Below are 16,097 nucleotides of genomic sequence, written 5' to 3' on the forward strand. Positions count from 1 at the left end.
TGACTGGCAATGATCGCAGGGCAAAGTTGGAGTGAATAAACTGTGAAGATGCCAAGATATCTCCTAAGCACCTCGCTATTGAAGTTTGCTCACAGGAACAACCTCTCACCTTCCAGCACAGGTATGTAAGTATCGACACCATCGCCCACATACTCCGGATATGCAGGTCGTACCTGCGCACCTGCGGGTGTCGGGTTTCCTCCCTTGCTGCACACCTGGATTTGTTTTTATGTTCAAACTAAACTATTCCACTGGAACGAAGCCTTTTGTCTGCAAATTTGGCAGCACGTACGGGGAGAGTCGAAGGTGATAAATCTGGGTGTTGACAGAGGCTTACAATATATAACTGTAATGTGTTTCATTCCCTTTCAGCTGCTCAGATGGGAATCAAAAATGTAAACATCTGTCATGATGTAATACATTGCATCCAGGGATGTGAACACACTGCCACACATGACAGGGTCACATATGGAATGTGCTCCTGATGTCTGCATCATTTTTCGAGATGAAATATGAGCGCATGTCAAACGCATTGACGCTTCAATGGCAGCGTTACAGGCAGTAAGAACGTTTCCCATTTTCTTTTCCCTTCAAAACGACCAGAAAACCGCGATTAATCACTTGTGTCAAAGGAAGCCACAACCAGGGCCCAGAGGGACGCCACCTAGTCCTATCTTTATTAAGGCAACGCTCCCACATTCAACTTAAAAACACATCCATGTGAAGCTGTGCTCTTTAAAGCAACTGATCCACTGATGCATTGGATCTTAATGACTTTTTCCCAAATGAGTTGTGAAAACGTACCCCCCGCAGTGCAATAACACAGATTATTGCGGAATTGGGAATCTCCGAACTGCAGCTTTACTAGAGAGTCCCGTCCCATTCACTGCAGTGGCTGTGTCCGCTAGGTCGGCACAAGGAAGTGCACAGTTGTATGCTCTCCACAAATCCATTTTAATTAGAAAAAAAAAAAAACGTAGAGTGACTTCCCGTTAGCTGGTTTTTATATTTGATATTTATTGAAACAAAGTAGAGCCAATTTTGAAAAGGTAACAAAATATCCGCTATAACACATTTAAGTTGAGCCAACCTCAAGTTCATGTTTTTAAATATACAGTTGGATTGAAGGGTTTATCCAGATCATCACAGGGCTGGCCAGAAGAGTGGTATCGGAACGTGAGTGTTAAAGACAACATGGTGAGAAAGAGAGTGTGTCGTGGAACGATAAGGTGCATTTCCCTTTGAAGAAAACAAAACAAAACCGTGAAACGCAGTGATGGATTCCAAACGTGCTGGACCTACGATGACTTGATGGCGATGATCCGTGGAGCCATGAGAGGGACTGGTTCAAAAAAATAAATACACTGATTGACTGAATAGACAGACTATATACACACAGAACATTGACTACTTCACCGCGCTAACCACAACATTGCCCGTATATACTCAAACCTCAGTAAGTATTGTAGACTACTGTTAAATGGATAATCTGAATTAATATGGAAAACAGTGTAGGCTATAATATGGATACATTTTGCAGTTGTACTAAAAGTAATTGATCAGACGAGCATCTGAATCAAAGTGCATCATGATGTAGGGGCTTGTTGGAGCACATTTCGGGGACAGCTTACAGATGGTGAGGACCCCTCCTCCCGACTTTTACATCCGAGCGCGATCAGTGTTCACGGCGGGAAGGCAGGGATGCAATAGCTTGTGTGGAAGTGGACCCAGAAAACACATCTGTAAACGACAGCACCGCGGAGCCGCACCTCGACCGCTTTCAAATCTGGGCGGAAAATTTCTCCGACCATTATCAGGCACTTAAAAAAAAAAAATAAAAAGGTTAAAAATTAGCTGGTGATGACTCGGCCAGAATAAAACATAGCAATCTCAAATAAATATTTCATGACAGTTTCTGAAAAACACAAGATTTTTTTTTTCTAAAAAAAAACAAAAAAGTCAGTCTTTTTGCAAAAGCATAATTGTTTAACTCTATAAATATAATTTATATAGTTTCTTTCTTCCATTCTCTCCCTGTGATGGCCTCGCTGGCGCCGTCACTCGCTCTCACTTGCAGACGAACTGGTCTACAATTTTGGTGCAGCGCTTACACTTGACGTAGCAGCACCAGTGAAACTTGCAGTGGCAGCGCTCCACTATCTGAGCCTTGAACTGGTCGTAGCCGCGGCCGCAGCACATGAGCTCGCAGCCATCCATCCCCTCCGAGGTCTTGTTGCAAAGGCGTCCCACTGTCCCCAGCGACCCAGTGGTTTGGTTCTTGTGGCAGTAGTCCGGACTGGCCTCGATGTAGACCAGGTCGTGGCTGGTTGGAGGGTTGAACTTGCTGTGCATGGGCACTAGCTTGCCACGGCTGTTGAGCTTCATGGACGCGGCGCTGTCGTACTTCTCCTTCAGCTTCTCACCCACCTTGCGGAAGTCTGCCAGCTGCAGCCAGCAGGTCTTCAGGCTGCAGGAACCAGACACTCCGTGGCACTTGCAGGACACATGAGCAAGATCTGACACCGTCTGAGGGAGAGGACGACAAATGAAAACATCTATCAGCCTCAGATCTTAAATAAAAGGCCCTGTTGCTGACAGAGAACAGCCTGGCAACTGATATCCGGTCTTCTGCTCCCTTTGAGGTGGTTTCAAGGCGATTAGAAAAGACGGAAACCTCAGAGCTCTCTGTGATAATGACTCAATCTTCACTCTGATCAAAGCTCAAGACAGGCCAGCAGACCAAACCCCAACACTGACTCGCCTCTCTGTGCTTACCTCAGCTGGATGAGGCGAATTCAATATCAATGACAATGAGGTAACTTTAAACACATGAAAAGATCCTGCTTGGCTGTGAGGGAACTGTGGACAGGCGTGACAATCAACCTCAGAGAGGAACTCTGACGCGGCCAAGACTGCAATTTCCAACTGATTTGAAACAATTATTCACCGAGTTTATACACAGCATATCAGTGTAACCAACACACCGACAGCCACTTCATGACCTTCGTTACCAAGCAAAGCGCTCAAAACATCAGAGAACTCAGTGCCAAAGCAGCACTGGATAAGGTTGTATGGGGTTCTTGAGTGTCTCACCCGTCTTCCGGCCTCATTGTTGTGCAGATTCATCATGAGTCGGGCGCTTTCTTGTGAGCCTTTGGGGTAGCTTTTCTCCCTCTCCCGAGCATCCACAAACTCCTTGGAAAATCGGTAGCCGTAGTTAAGGTTGTCTCCGCAGCCACCCCAGAGCCAATCTCGCGGCAGATCCTTGGGCCGGGCGGCACGGCTGCACCCGCAGCTGGACAACTCCCCCTCTCTGCAGGCTCGACTCACCGCGTTCACCACCCCGGCAGCGCTGATGGCGTAGGTGAAAGCCGTTTCTCTGCTCCCTGTGGACAAGAGCAGCCGTAATAAGAGAGTGCTGTCTGAGGCTTGTCTTCTCATCGCACTTCAGACTGCAGATGATGTGAGCCAAGTGCTGCAGGTGACTTGAACAGTAATATAGCTTGTTTTGGACTCTGGCCAGAGGAAGAAGGGCGCCCTCTAGTGCCTTAAAACATCTTGCACAAGCAGCATTCACAGAATGAAATGCGACCAAGACTCCCTGATGTGATTAGTGATTGTTTCAGTCAACAGCCGTTTCAAACTAAAGGCCCGGGAGCCGAATCCTGGCCGCCATGTCATCTCTTGGGGCCCATGGAGTTTCAAACACAAGCAAGTTGGGACACTTACAAAAAATATTGATGCAGACGGATGGGAATTGAATTATGGATATGAAATTGGCCCCATGATTGACAGAAATCAGAGTCACGGTTGAGCTGAAATTAGCCTCCGACAATGAGTAAGTAGGAATTTTGTTCAGCCAGTGGGTTCGACTGTGCATTTCCCTGCTCGAAACCGACCAAAATGTGCCAGTACTGCTAAATAAAAACACACAACCTGTAATGCATTCGCTTCATATGAGCCGCCAGAAAGTCCAGTAACGACAAAAACAGACAAATGAGCTGAAAAAAAGATAAGTCAAAAGAACAACAGACAGGGAGCGGAAAAATGAGACTGAGGCGCACGCTTTTGATTCAAGACAATGGTGGGACGAGGACGCTGATACACACGCCCAGTGGAAAGTCTGACTGACGTCCAGGTGGAATATGCTGGCAGGAGGTGATCAGAGAGAGAAGGATTTATTCGTCTCATACAAGGCTTAATCCATTCTGAGGAAGTGGTGCCAGCAGACAGACAGCTTGTCAAACAGACGTGCACAGAGGAGAACCTGTTTACTTGGCCCAGACGGGGCTGAAATGGGAGTCAAGCTGCGGGAGAGAGGAGGAATGAGAGGAGCTGCTGATGAGCTTTCTATGAAGAGTGATTTGTGCAGGGGGAGTCTGGAGCACCAGACCGAGGAGATGTAACCAGGCTAGTGGAACGATGGGCATAAGCATCCATATTTTAGAATCGCCTTTGGAATATTCATTCCAGAAGTCGCTTGGCAAAATGATGAGGATCACCGGCTCATCTTGCGTCGCTGGTGACCTCAATGAGCCGACTCAGCAGTGTTTCTTTAAGATCTGTTTCAATTGAGAATTCTGTCAGACTTTGAAATATTCACCAGAGGTTTATCTTTCCAAAAACACTGACCCCGGTATCCTGGATCACTCGCAGGCCTCGGTGTGATCGGCTTTCACTGGAACTTTATTCTGCCAAAGAAATTGTACCATGTAGTGGTGACAGCATGGTCTGTGGATTATCCCCAGTCACAGGAACATTATTTCTGAAAGGCTGCGACGCCATTGAGCCCTTATGTTATTTTTAAAGCTGTAATCACCACAAACAAAATTCCATTAACCACTTATTCCATTCATCCCATTAGAAAAGTGGCAGTGGAGGTCTCACTGACAGTTCGGCAACTGCCTCACGGCCACATAGACGACGGAATTAAGGTCAGATTAAAGGGCCAGTAGTTAATTAACTTTCTGCATGTGAACGCAAAATGAAGTGGAAAAACTGTACGAACCTTTGACAGAAAAGGTGAACTATTGTTTATTTAAGGTCAATATTTTAGTGTCTGCAGACTAACATCCTTCAACTAAGTCAATATTAGAAATAGATTGATAGATTAAAAGAAATCAACTGTATTTTTAGGCGTAACCTAAAATAACGGCAAAACGAAAGATGAATAGATTTCAAATAAAGTTTCAGGAGATATGGACAACAATAATGTGATGAATTGTCACGCTCTCTGGCGCCACCTACTGCCATATTCAGCTAATTGCTAACAACAATATTTCCAAAGAGGATGCAATTATATAGATAATGTAAAAAAAAAAAAATGCGTTGTTGTAGACAACCTGCTGGGTGGAGGTTTGCGCTCTCCAGCGCTTTTCTACATCATTTTCTTTGGCTCACTCCCTGGCTGGTGCCGAGCGCTGCTACTTGCAGACACCCTGGACAAGTTGCCAGTCTATTGTAGGGCACACAAATATAGATGCCACGCACACACACTCGGAGAATTCAGAGCAATGGGTGTATATGTTTGGATTGAGAGAGCAGTGAAAAATATGAACCCAAAATTAGCACCTTTAGATGATTCTTCTTTCTCGACAGAACAACAGCACAGACTTTGAAAAGGAAACTGAAACACCCAGGTTCTTTGATGGACTTGGGGAACAGGATGTGCTTTAAAGTGAAAACTGACCATTTTTGCATGAGATCTGAGAAGTCAGAGACACAGAAAACAGAGCTTTTCTGACACGGTGATATATGTCAGCTCAACCGCCACACTCACATTACTGAGAGGGCAGCGCTACACTGTGTGCATGTGTGTTTCATTCATCAAGGGAAAAGCACATTCTCTGCTTCCATTTCGCTCCATGACAGGATCTGGTTTTGCGAGTCAAAGCCACACATGATTTATCCAGCAACATCACCCAAGAACTATTCCGTCCAACAGCTGCTGAGAATCAACAGCTACACACACACAACAGTTAATCACCAGGGATGAAGATGGGTCAGAAATGGACTTGGTGTGGTGTTTACGTATTAGCTGGTACCTATTTGCATGACCCGTCCAAAGACAGAAGAGTTGTCCACCGTGCTGCAGTTCCACCGCCGATGTCTGAACTGGTACTGGCACTCTCTGATTCCGGTCTTGGCGCCTTCACCGATGTACTGCATGTGGTCTTGGTAGAGCTGGCATAGCTTCTTCTGGCCCTGCGACAGACCGGCCAGCTGGCTGCACAGAGGCTGGGCACCTATGATGTAGGCCTCGGGGATCAGCAGAGGGTTCATTGCCAACGACCTGGACCAGGGAGATACACAGTGCAATTGTTTTCACTCATGTACATTACCATCCCAACAGTCGATTCCACTTAATTGCTTTCCCTGTTCAGTCTGAAGATTTGGTGTAATTGTAGTTAGAACGTCTCTGAGCTCAGAACTTCCACATATGCCAATAGTATTGTCAAATGAACACAGACAGCAGAAGGACAGACTCTTTAAACCAAAACACGGCCAGTTTCTAGCATTCTAACGGCGCTTCCCCAGTTTAACTGGGTGTTCTACTGAACTCCATTCCATTCCCTTAAAACTACAAAGGATTTTTAAGATTCCAGGAACCAGGGCTGCTTGTCGAGTGACATTGATCAACAGTCCGGCAGAGTATTTTCCAGGTACCCATGAAAACATCTGTCATGTCCAGGCTACACTTGACAACCTTTTGTAACAACATATGAAAACGTCACATTCACTTCAGCGTTTGTCAATCCCAAATCTTGTACAGTAGCTAGAAAGCACATTTTCTGTCTGTTCTGTTTTAACAATAAAGTTCAGGGTGCCCGAGGGTCTGAATATTACACACAGTCCATGCATCACATGTCCAGGTGGATCAGAATTAGCCCATGGGCTTAAGAGTTTGACACTTGGCAATAATGTTCTGAGAAAGCGGTTAAGCATTTTTACCACAAACCAACAGTCACTACCATCTTTGCGGGGATACTTCAGGAGAATGTAGTCAAAACCCCCCACTAGAAAACACTAGAGGTTCTTATCTCTTTGTGTGGGGGAATCAAAACGAAGCTCCGAGACCAGAAACAGTGAATTTAAAGGGTCAAGAGGAAGAATAGCTTCGCTCTCCTCCAGACAAGGGAAACGAGATCCAGTTTTAATTTGCTTTATGACTAAAGAGAAGAGTCAAGAAAAGACTTGTCTGAAGGCAAGACAAGTGTGGAACATGGCTTAAGTGGCAGACTGGTCCCTGTGTGAGGTGGATGACCTCAGATGCAGGTGTCCAACTCAAGACCCGGGGGCCAAATCCAGCCCGCCAAGTTATTTAACGCAGCCTGCAGCAGCTTCACATCAAGTTCCCCTTGAATCTAAATCACCTCTGCCGCAGCATGATCCAGCCAAACTTTATCCTTTGACGTGTTGTTTTCAAGCCTGGGGAGGTCTTAAATGTCATAACATAAATCTGGAAACTTCCAAAAGTGGAAGGGGGCTCCATGCAAGACAGGAGACCAGAGGCATGTTTGTGCTCAGAGAAGGAAAACATGAGGAAGTGCCACTGGCAGAGTCTTATTGTTGCGCTCATGACTTGGACTGTGATTGACATTTTGGCCCCGTGCATTCCCTAGAAGAACACTAGAGGGCGACGGTTTGCACCACAAGCAAGAGCTACTTTTAACTGCACTGCCAGGAAGAGTTGTTTCTTAAATCATGATGGGCATATTGTTAGCACAACTCTTTGATTTAAGCAGGAATTTTGAATGTTACGTTTAACGCAATAAGCACAAACAGAAGAGTCTGAGCAGCGAACGCCACTCTCTTTTAAATTGCAATCAAACCCTGAAACAGCGAGCAAAGGCCTGTAGAGAAACAATAATGGATTCATAGAAAGAACAATTTAGCTGGAGTGGAGAGAGATGAGCACTACTACAAGCATCTGGTTCCAGGCCACAAGACAATTACAGCAGACCATCCTCGATCCCCAAGAGAGAGACAATTAGCCCCCAGTGTAACCTGATCGACTGGGGAAACTCAGCAAAGAACACTGACTGTACACGCACACATACATTGGAGTACAAACTGGAGGAGGAAAATCTAAACGCACACTTACATCGGCATGCTCAGACACACAAGTAGACTGACGCACACTCCCGCTCAGACTCCAGCGGTCTAAATCATTTACACCTGTGTGTCCTCGCAAAGAGGAAACTGAAAGACACACGCGGTTTGCGATCCAAACTCGGCTTTCTAACAGGTCGGGTAATGTGTAAGCACTTAGCCGAGTGGGTAATCCAACTCTATATCAAAACTTTAGTGTTGAAAAGCGCATCAGGAAATTCAAAATAGCCGTTTAATGTAAATTCAATTGACTTTGTTTTGGTAAAAGAAAGACCCCTCTATGCACCGAGAAGCTCATTATCGCCTCGCTTGAAACTATATGTGCCTGTGATATAGGAGCCATGTTTTAGGGGCCGGTAAACTGCACGCTAAAACCACTGCTCTACATAACAAAGAAAACAGAAAGAAAAAAACTGAGTGGCCTTGCGCAACAATTCCAAAGCTATAAATATTTTATTTTGTTAAATATTTTTATTTTATATTAAACAAGTTTATAATATTAAAGCTACATTTCCAATCATAATTGAAATACAGTATTGCATTTCCTGCAAGCTTCATGTTCAAGAGCTAAAATGTCATGGAAATAAAACAAACTAATGAAGAATACAAGCAAGGAGCAACACAATAAAGGCATCCTTGACCCCCATCTTACAGCAATTACGTGGCCACAAACTGTGAAGGAGATTCAATAAAGGGATGTCAATGAAGAATTCATGCATAGAGAAAATATGAATCAGGGAAGTAGATGAATCTGCAGTTGCATTAAAACAAAACCCCAACTTTTTTGTTTCCTATCTGTGGACATGAGGTTAAAGAGTTCAAAAAGAGGAAAATAAACACCGGAAACAAAGTGGAAGACCATGATAACTTGATCCGAATAATTGAAATGTGACAACTAAAGAGATAAAAAAAAACGATATAGGCCTTATCATTTGATCACATCACTAATTTGGTGTTATTTCAGATGAAATCTGTGGAGGTTGTGCGTAAAAATGAACCGATTAAATGAGACTGATTTCTACAATATTTAACATAATTAAAGGCATTACTTAATAAGAGGCATTACTTCATACGTGGTGAAGCAGAGTTCAGGCACAGTCAAGGTTCGAAGTATGCTGTCCAACACTAAGAGACTCAAGAGCAAAGCATTTTTTAAAAACATTAAACAGTGTTTAGAGCGGAGTGAGTAGCAGCGCTTTGCTCTCACAGACCAGGGGGAAGTAATACATACCACCAAGAGTTGGCCTCCACCACCACCTGCATTAGCAGCGTGAGGAGCGTGAGGGCGAAGACAAAGTTCCTGGAGTCCAGCTGGCTGCCCACGGGCCAGCAAGACGGCCGACACACACAGCCGAGCCCCAGCTTCATACTGCTGCCGGTCTGAGGGAGCACAAGGAACAGGATGTGACTTTACCTGCCGCTCATAAATCTCACACACAAAGTGGGGAGGACGACGTATCTGCGGTGACGAAATGCTTTTCAGCTGTAGGAACATCTCGGCTGCACGCTGGTCGTCTGTATGCATGTGTAAGTGTATATGTGTGTGTGTGTATGCGTTTGAGCCCCCAGGCCTAGAGTCCTCCAACAACAGAGTAGTCATCTGGCAGCAGGTTTGAGTGTGAATCATGTATGACTGATAGATGGAAGGCCGAAGAAGACACGATGGCCATGAGACACATTCCTGACACTTCACATGTACACATGCTAGAACTACAATTCTGTGCAGCATTCATGACAGCAGCTGAACTAGAAAGTGTATTAACCACGTAAGAGGTTTCACTTTTAAGTCAGTATTATTGAAAAAAATAAAAAATAAAAAATAAAACTATATATATATATATATATATATATATATATATATATATATATATATATATATATATATATATATATATATATATATATATATATATATAGTTTTCTTTTTTTTAATCCATGCTCTCATTCTCTGCTACTTGGGAATTTAAGTGGCCGGTGGCCTTGATCACAGCGTCAACGGGCAAGGACCAGGTGACACCCTGGACAGGTCACCAGTTCATTACAGGTACACAAACACACACACACACAAATTACAATTGATTATTACATCAATCAATCTCAGTTTGGACTGCGAGAATAATTTTTTCTTCATTTAACTGAATTAAACTGAGATTAATGCTCTCATTACATTCAGAAATACGAGTAATTTGGTGACAATGATTGGATGAAAAGATAGGCAAATAAATACACAAATTACAAATAAATAAATGATGATGTAAAGTATGTTTTCAATAATTTAAAATAAATATCTGATGGTTTATTACTGTCCAGTAAAAACACCACCCCACCTATAAAAAATGATTTTGTAATAAACAATTTTTATTTATCAAAAATATTTTCTGTATACTGTCGCAATTAGTAACAAAAAACATGTTTCTCCATCTGAAGAACCTAGCATTTATTGTATTTTTAAATAAACACAGCTGTGTTTAATCAAAATATATATGTCGCGTTTTTTTAAAGAGTCCTAAATAAATGAAAATCGAAGATTTTTTCCACAACCAAATCGCATTTATTTGTATAGTACGACATTAACTGAGACATGGAGGAAACATTTGTCAACCACGCTCCGTGACCCCTGCGAGCGTTTTGACCCGAGAAAAGTGCTGCTCGTCGTTGACCTGATGACCGATGATTACCGGACTGCTGTGTCTCAAACTGGCATCAAATTAAAGAAGATTTACCGGAAACCAGCAATCGAGAATTGTTTGGAGTGAGAAAACGGGTGGCAGTGTTACTGCTACCTCTTGACGCAACGCTATGGAATAAATATCAGAAAATTAAATTCCTATAATACATGACTGCATCAGTTCAGATTACTTATTATGATTATTCATTTGTCGTTTATTTAAATACAATAATTTTAATAACTTAAATCTTAATAATTAAAATAATCACTTGAATGTAGGGTAGAATTATTGTGAACAAATTATCATAAAGTAGAGCCGAATTTATGGAGTGAAACTCACTTTATTTGCATTTTAATACTTTTTTTCTCCTGACATTCTGGCGTCAAGAAAACCAGGAGAGGGAGCCAAGGACTAGGATTTGTGAAGCAGCAGCACAAAGAACATTGTCACTTTTCTACCCAACGTTTTTTGACAGGGCTCCTATTTTCTTTAAACTTCAAAAACGCCAATAGTTGTTTTGGATGGATTTTCTCGGCGGGAAACCGACGCATGACAACATGTTTAACACATCACATCTGTCAAGAACGTTTGTTCGCATCCAAGAAACAGTCCCGGTCAATAAAAATTCCCACTGACACACACACTCACACACACTCACGCACACACACTCTTTCCACTTAGGAAGCAGATCTGCGTTTATACTCACCAGAGTCAGAAGTTGTAATCCACTTTTGAATCGAACTAATAATCCCAGTTCAGTCCAGGTGGATTTTAGATTCCAGACTTCTGACCCAGAGCTCTACAGACCTGGGAACTCGCGAGGTTGAAAGGGTGGTCCAAAAGTTTGTAAGAGTTCGATCAGTTCCTGAAACGGAAACTCAACAGTGCCACAAACGGTGTTTGATTTTCAAAAAGCGGCGTTGATGGGGAGCAGGACTCCAGATTAAGACTGAACCGGACTAAATCAAAGACTGACTCGTTCGTACCTCCAAAGGTTCAGGTCATTCTTTTACCTGCACAAAGATCCCCACGGTGATCCACGCCACAAACGGCTTCTTAATTTCACTTCCATTCTGCGCGCACACAACAGATAAAAGCCAGTCTGACGATTCTCCAGTCAACAAGTGCTCGATATCCTCCTCTCGGAGCGGATTGTGTCGATGCGACAACAACCACTCTCCAGACAATACGTTCCAAAACAGTCCAAACAGTGCGGTTGGCTTGTGCGCACAGTGCCAAAGAGGAAAGGAACCCAGCGTGTGAACAACAGCGGCTTTGCTGAGGGTCTGTCCTCCTCCTGCGTGTGTGTGTTTGAGTGTGTGTGTCGGAGTGGAGACGAGAAGTATCAGCGACTGTTCCGCCTTCTCTCGCCTTTCTCCCTCACCTGCTCCAGTCGCCACCTCTCTCTCAAGCAAGCGTGGATGCGCGGAGCGAGACCTCCGGAGAGCGCATGCGCATCGCCATTCCTCCAAGATGCAAGGAATTTCAGTGGAGGTGAATATGTCAGCAAGAGGCGGCGCAGGGTTCGAACAGACTGCAACAAAACAGGCTTCTCTATTTCCTAAAATAAACTTATAAAGCACCAATCCATACCAGAGCAGAGTCCGGATTTTTCACTGGCCGCAGATCCAGTTACCACTCAGTAAAGTCAAGAGAAGATTGGTCGACACTGGTGCTTTCACAAGCTGCTCTCGTCAGCTGGAGGTCAATGAGCGCTAGAGCCTTTTTATTATACGATACATTATCTCACTGCTTCACAGCCTCACACTCTGCTGAAGGCCACAGCGATATTCTCTCAGTTAAGTTGGGCTCCATCTACTATGGTAAAAGTCATCTTACCCTCCAAGCATATGGGTAATTTTAAGTGAGTGGACTGGGATACTTACATTGGCTAGCTGGGAAAAGTTGAGTTTCTGGAAGAGGGAACCGCATCCTAAGCTGCTAAAAAGAACATCCCATTTTTTCCTCTTCAGTTCAATAATCGCAGAACCTGCCCTTTTTTGTGGTGAAATGCATCCTATTGTTGAATTAGACATGAGATAAACCAGTCTACCATCTTCTCATGACTGAACCCTGAAACGGAAAAAGCGAGCTTCAGAATAAATCAGTTGATCAGCCAATATTTCTGTTTTGCACCCATGTTGAATGCTAAAGCGCCATAACTGTGTTGAAGTGCACGTCAGTGCTCCTCCCTTGCAATGCCTTGCACCTCCGTCAACCCCCCTCATCCACCCACGTTCCCCTAGGAAGAAAACTGGGCAACATCTGGCTGAGTTTATGAGGGAGAGAGAGAGAGAGATGATTGGTAGACCATGAAAAGTGGGAAGAATTCTTTCAAGAGTCTATTGTTGTACTCAGCATTAGCCGCGGTGAAACATTAATCTTGTGAAAATAGGCAGTGTAGCGCTCCAATTTACCAATAACACCATCCATGTCAGCGTTCACATCGGGATTCAACAAATGCGGTCGATGTTCTCATGAAAACAGACTTTATTCAGACTGAAAAAAACCCCCAAAAAAACTGAGCACTGCAAAAAAAAGAAAAAGCACGGTGGAGCGATTAATGGGTGAAAACCCCCAAAAGTTTCACGGGAACGACACACACTCACTCAAGCACACTCACTCAGTACAAAAAAGTGTACATAAAAGGGGAGAAAGGAAAACTAAGTCCTCATATTCTCATCCAATCAGGAAAGAGAATTTCACAAGAATTTCTTCACTCAGGGTCCTAAGTCACATCCAGCTGAAGTGGCACTCAGATGTAGAGACGATGAAACAAATGCACAGCAGGCGAAGGAACAACAGGAGAAGTGGACTGCTCTGACATTTGGCTGACTACAGGCCAGCTCTTAAAGGTCCTCTCAGGTCGTGCTTGCACAGGTGGACGTCCTTAAGTGGGGCATCCTCCACCGTCCACGGCAGGTCGTTCTGTGATTCAAACCCAACTGGTTTGAGTAAACCAGGACGTCTCCTTTGGCACGGCACATTCAAAGGGTCTCTGTGGATTTTGAGGTCCATGTTGTGATGTTTGCAAAAGTCCAATATATTAGCTGCAGAAGTAAACACATTACTGCCATCATCAAGTGGGCCTGGGTTGGCAGGGGTTCACGGCCGGTTCCATTGGCTCAGTGTGGCTACACTGGTAGTCGACAGTAGTGGAATGATTCTCAGTTGATGCAAAGCCAGAAGTCTGTAGCGCCACAGAGCTGTAAAATGAATCCGACTCCCCGTCTATTGGAAACAGCGAGGGGCGAACGAAGGAAGTGGGTTACTTGCCAATACCTCGAAGCTCCAAGCTGATGACTGACATTCACCCGCACTGGGGTTAAGGGCATTTGTCACTGGAAGAGAGGACATTCTGCCACGAATAGCTTTATATGCGCGTCTGTTCGTCGGAACACAGGGAATACTGTGTGTCCTTGCAGTTGGGACGCTCAGTACCTGTGTTGCCAAGCTGTGGAAAGAGAAAAGCACGAGTTAGAAACAAACAATCAATACTGCCAAACAGATATCTGCTTCAGTGACTGAGGGCCCGATCACTATTTGTTCGTACAAGTGCTGACAAGACTTTAGTGGGGAAGGCAGAGCAATATATTGAAGACACAGCTATTTAGATCAGCGGACCCGGTGTTTTATGGTTTGATTTGGGCAAGTCTGAAGGGACACTTTAGGGCCAGTGTTCAGAGTGCAATGTATATCATTCACGGTCCTTCGCAATGATTTCTCTCGAAAGGTGAACTCCCATCATCGGTGTTTTGACAAAGGACAGCACAAACATTAGTACCTTTGGTTTAGAAGTTGCTAAATAATGACATGATTTCAATCTGAAAAGCCAACATAAGATTTAAAATGTAAACCAAATGAATCACGAGCAGTCTGTCCCCCTCAAATGCTTGAAAGTACCGCGTACAATGTTGACACGACAGAACCTTCCATGTATGTGCCATGTTCAGAATAAGACAGAAAGTGTGTCACATTTTTTAGTGGTGGAACTATGATTACAATCCAATAGCTCCTGAAAGTAAATGAGGCTAGAAAGTGCTGATTTTCTTAATAAATAAATATTACGTTTGGATCCACATTAGCTTTTCGGAACAATTTAAAGACCCACAAAATTCCTTCTATTGGGAAGAAGCAAGCACTTCTTGAAGTTAAGTGGCAAAACTATAATGGATAATACATTCTTATTTTGTACCCAACACTGAAGAGTGAGAGCTCCATTAGGAAGCAATTCAGAAAGTAGATTCATGTGCTAAAACACGGTAAAGTCTTTATCTTCAGAGGAATGTCAGTCAAATGGACACAACTGGAGACAGAGCTCAAGAGAAGAGGCTCATATTCATCATATCAAATATGTCACACGATGGTACTTAATGTGAGTCAAGTGGGCCACACAGCGACTCCCATCGCTTCTTAAGACAGAAATGTCAATATCAGTTTAAGACAGATCCCAACTATAATCATAGCTTAACCATTTGCGTTGCACTAATTATCTGGCAAGGCTCCAGAACCCTTAAAGAATGCAGCGAAACGCAGTTGGCCGCGGTCCAAACATCAAGTGCTCATTAATAAAAAAGGAGGGGGAAAAAGTCCCTGTGTTGGAATGTGTCTGTTATTCGGAGCAGTCAGTAACAACTCACTTCTATCCTGAGGGTTGTGGAAAAAAAAAAAAAAAAAAAAAGAGAAACAATGATGTATGTCTAGCATGCTGGGGGCGCCTCATTGGCTGTGCAAACAGGCCCCGAAATAACTACCAATCACAGAGGACATTATCATCAGTCACTGAGAGGACACAGAGAAACTTTAAATCACGCAGTGAAGATAAGCACAGGTAAATGGAACGGAAATGACGCAGCTATTTGTCATGGGTTTGTGTCTTTTGCACAGGCCGAGGAGGAGGCCATTCATTACAGCCAGAGGTAAATAAGCAGGGGCCGCGATTAAAGTGGCATCATTTGTTCTGCAACACTACTGTGTGTCTGCACATGTTTCAGCGCATGAATCTGTTGGAAGCCAATCTCAGGTTTCATTGCCATCATCTGCACTCAAGTTAATGATTTGGGTGCAAAGGAATCGAGAAATATGCCCCTGGCAGAGTACAATCGAGCTCTCGACCTGGCTGCCGATGAGCTCCTCATTCTTCTCAGTCAACACCTCTCCCGTTCAACACAACAGATGCATTCAGCGCACGCCTGCGTTTTTCCTGTTAATGATGTGGCATGCATCGCTATGTCTTCATGGGAGTTTATTGGCGTATGATTATTTTAAGTGTCAGCATGGCGAGCTGAAACTGATTGAGATTTTATGGCGGTACTG

General features: G+C 43.9%; 1 protein-coding gene across 1 annotated transcript in view; it reads right to left on the reverse strand.

Moving 5' to 3' along the window:
* Positions 1–594: 594 nt before the first annotated feature.
* wnt5a (wingless-type MMTV integration site family, member 5a) overlaps positions 595–16,097 on the reverse strand; it is a 29,498-nt gene continuing 13,995 nt past the window's right edge. Inside the window, exons 2-6 of the mRNA XM_053848420.1 lie at positions 11,488–14,235; positions 9,344–9,492; positions 6,045–6,292; positions 3,094–3,386; positions 595–2,526 (exon numbers count right to left, since the gene is read on the reverse strand). Of these exons, the coding sequence (XP_053704395.1) occupies positions 2,068–2,526; positions 3,094–3,386; positions 6,045–6,292; positions 9,344–9,480 (1,137 nt within the window). The 5' untranslated portion in view covers positions 9,481–9,492; positions 11,488–14,235 and the 3' untranslated portion in view covers positions 595–2,067. The remainder of the gene's footprint in view (positions 2,527–3,093; positions 3,387–6,044; positions 6,293–9,343; positions 9,493–11,487; positions 14,236–16,097) is intronic.

Source organism: Synchiropus splendidus, chromosome 18 (assembly GCF_027744825.2).
Source record: "Synchiropus splendidus isolate RoL2022-P1 chromosome 18, RoL_Sspl_1.0, whole genome shotgun sequence".
Taxonomy (NCBI): domain Eukaryota; kingdom Metazoa; phylum Chordata; class Actinopteri; order Syngnathiformes; family Callionymidae; genus Synchiropus; species Synchiropus splendidus.